The sequence below is a fragment of the Sinocyclocheilus anshuiensis genome, unplaced genomic scaffold (genome assembly GCF_001515605.1).
Source record: "Sinocyclocheilus anshuiensis isolate Anshui unplaced genomic scaffold, SAMN03320099.WGS_v1.1 C31408039, whole genome shotgun sequence".
NCBI lineage: Eukaryota > Metazoa > Chordata > Actinopteri > Cypriniformes > Cyprinidae > Sinocyclocheilus > Sinocyclocheilus anshuiensis.
The window spans coordinates 1-357 of NW_015595115.1; the positions used below are offsets into that span (position 1 = coordinate 1).

Here is a 357-nt window from a genome sequence, read left to right on the forward strand (position 1 = left end):
TCGTATGCCCGCCAGGGCCAGATCGAGGTGAGCATCCTGGCCCGACTTAGCGGGGAGAACGCAGAGGAGCATAACCTGGTGAGGGCTTTCGAGTGCTTCCAGCACAGAAACCACACCTGTCTGGTGTTCGAAATGCTGGAGCAGAACCTGTACGACTTCCTCAAGCAGAACAAGTTCAGTCCGTTGCCACTGAAGGTGATTAGGCCCGTTCTGCAACAGGTGGCCACGGCGCTTAGGAAGCTCAAAAGCTTGGGCCTGATCCATGCCGATCTTAAACCAGAGAACATTATGCTGGTAGATCCTGTGAGGCAACCCTTCCGTGTGAAAGTGATTGACTTTGGCTCTGCCAGCCACGTC

At 54.9% G+C, this 357-nt stretch overlaps 1 protein-coding gene across 1 annotated transcript; it reads left to right on the forward strand.

Moving 5' to 3' along the window:
* Window positions 1-3: 3 nt before the first annotated feature.
* Window positions 4-352, forward strand: LOC107682058 (homeodomain-interacting protein kinase 1-like; the record flags this gene model as incomplete). Its single annotated transcript, XM_016478441.1, has 1 exon — window positions 4-352. A coding segment is annotated over one exon (349 nt), but the record flags the coding sequence as incomplete, so codon positions are not given.
* Between the last annotated feature and the right edge of the window lie 5 nt (window positions 353-357).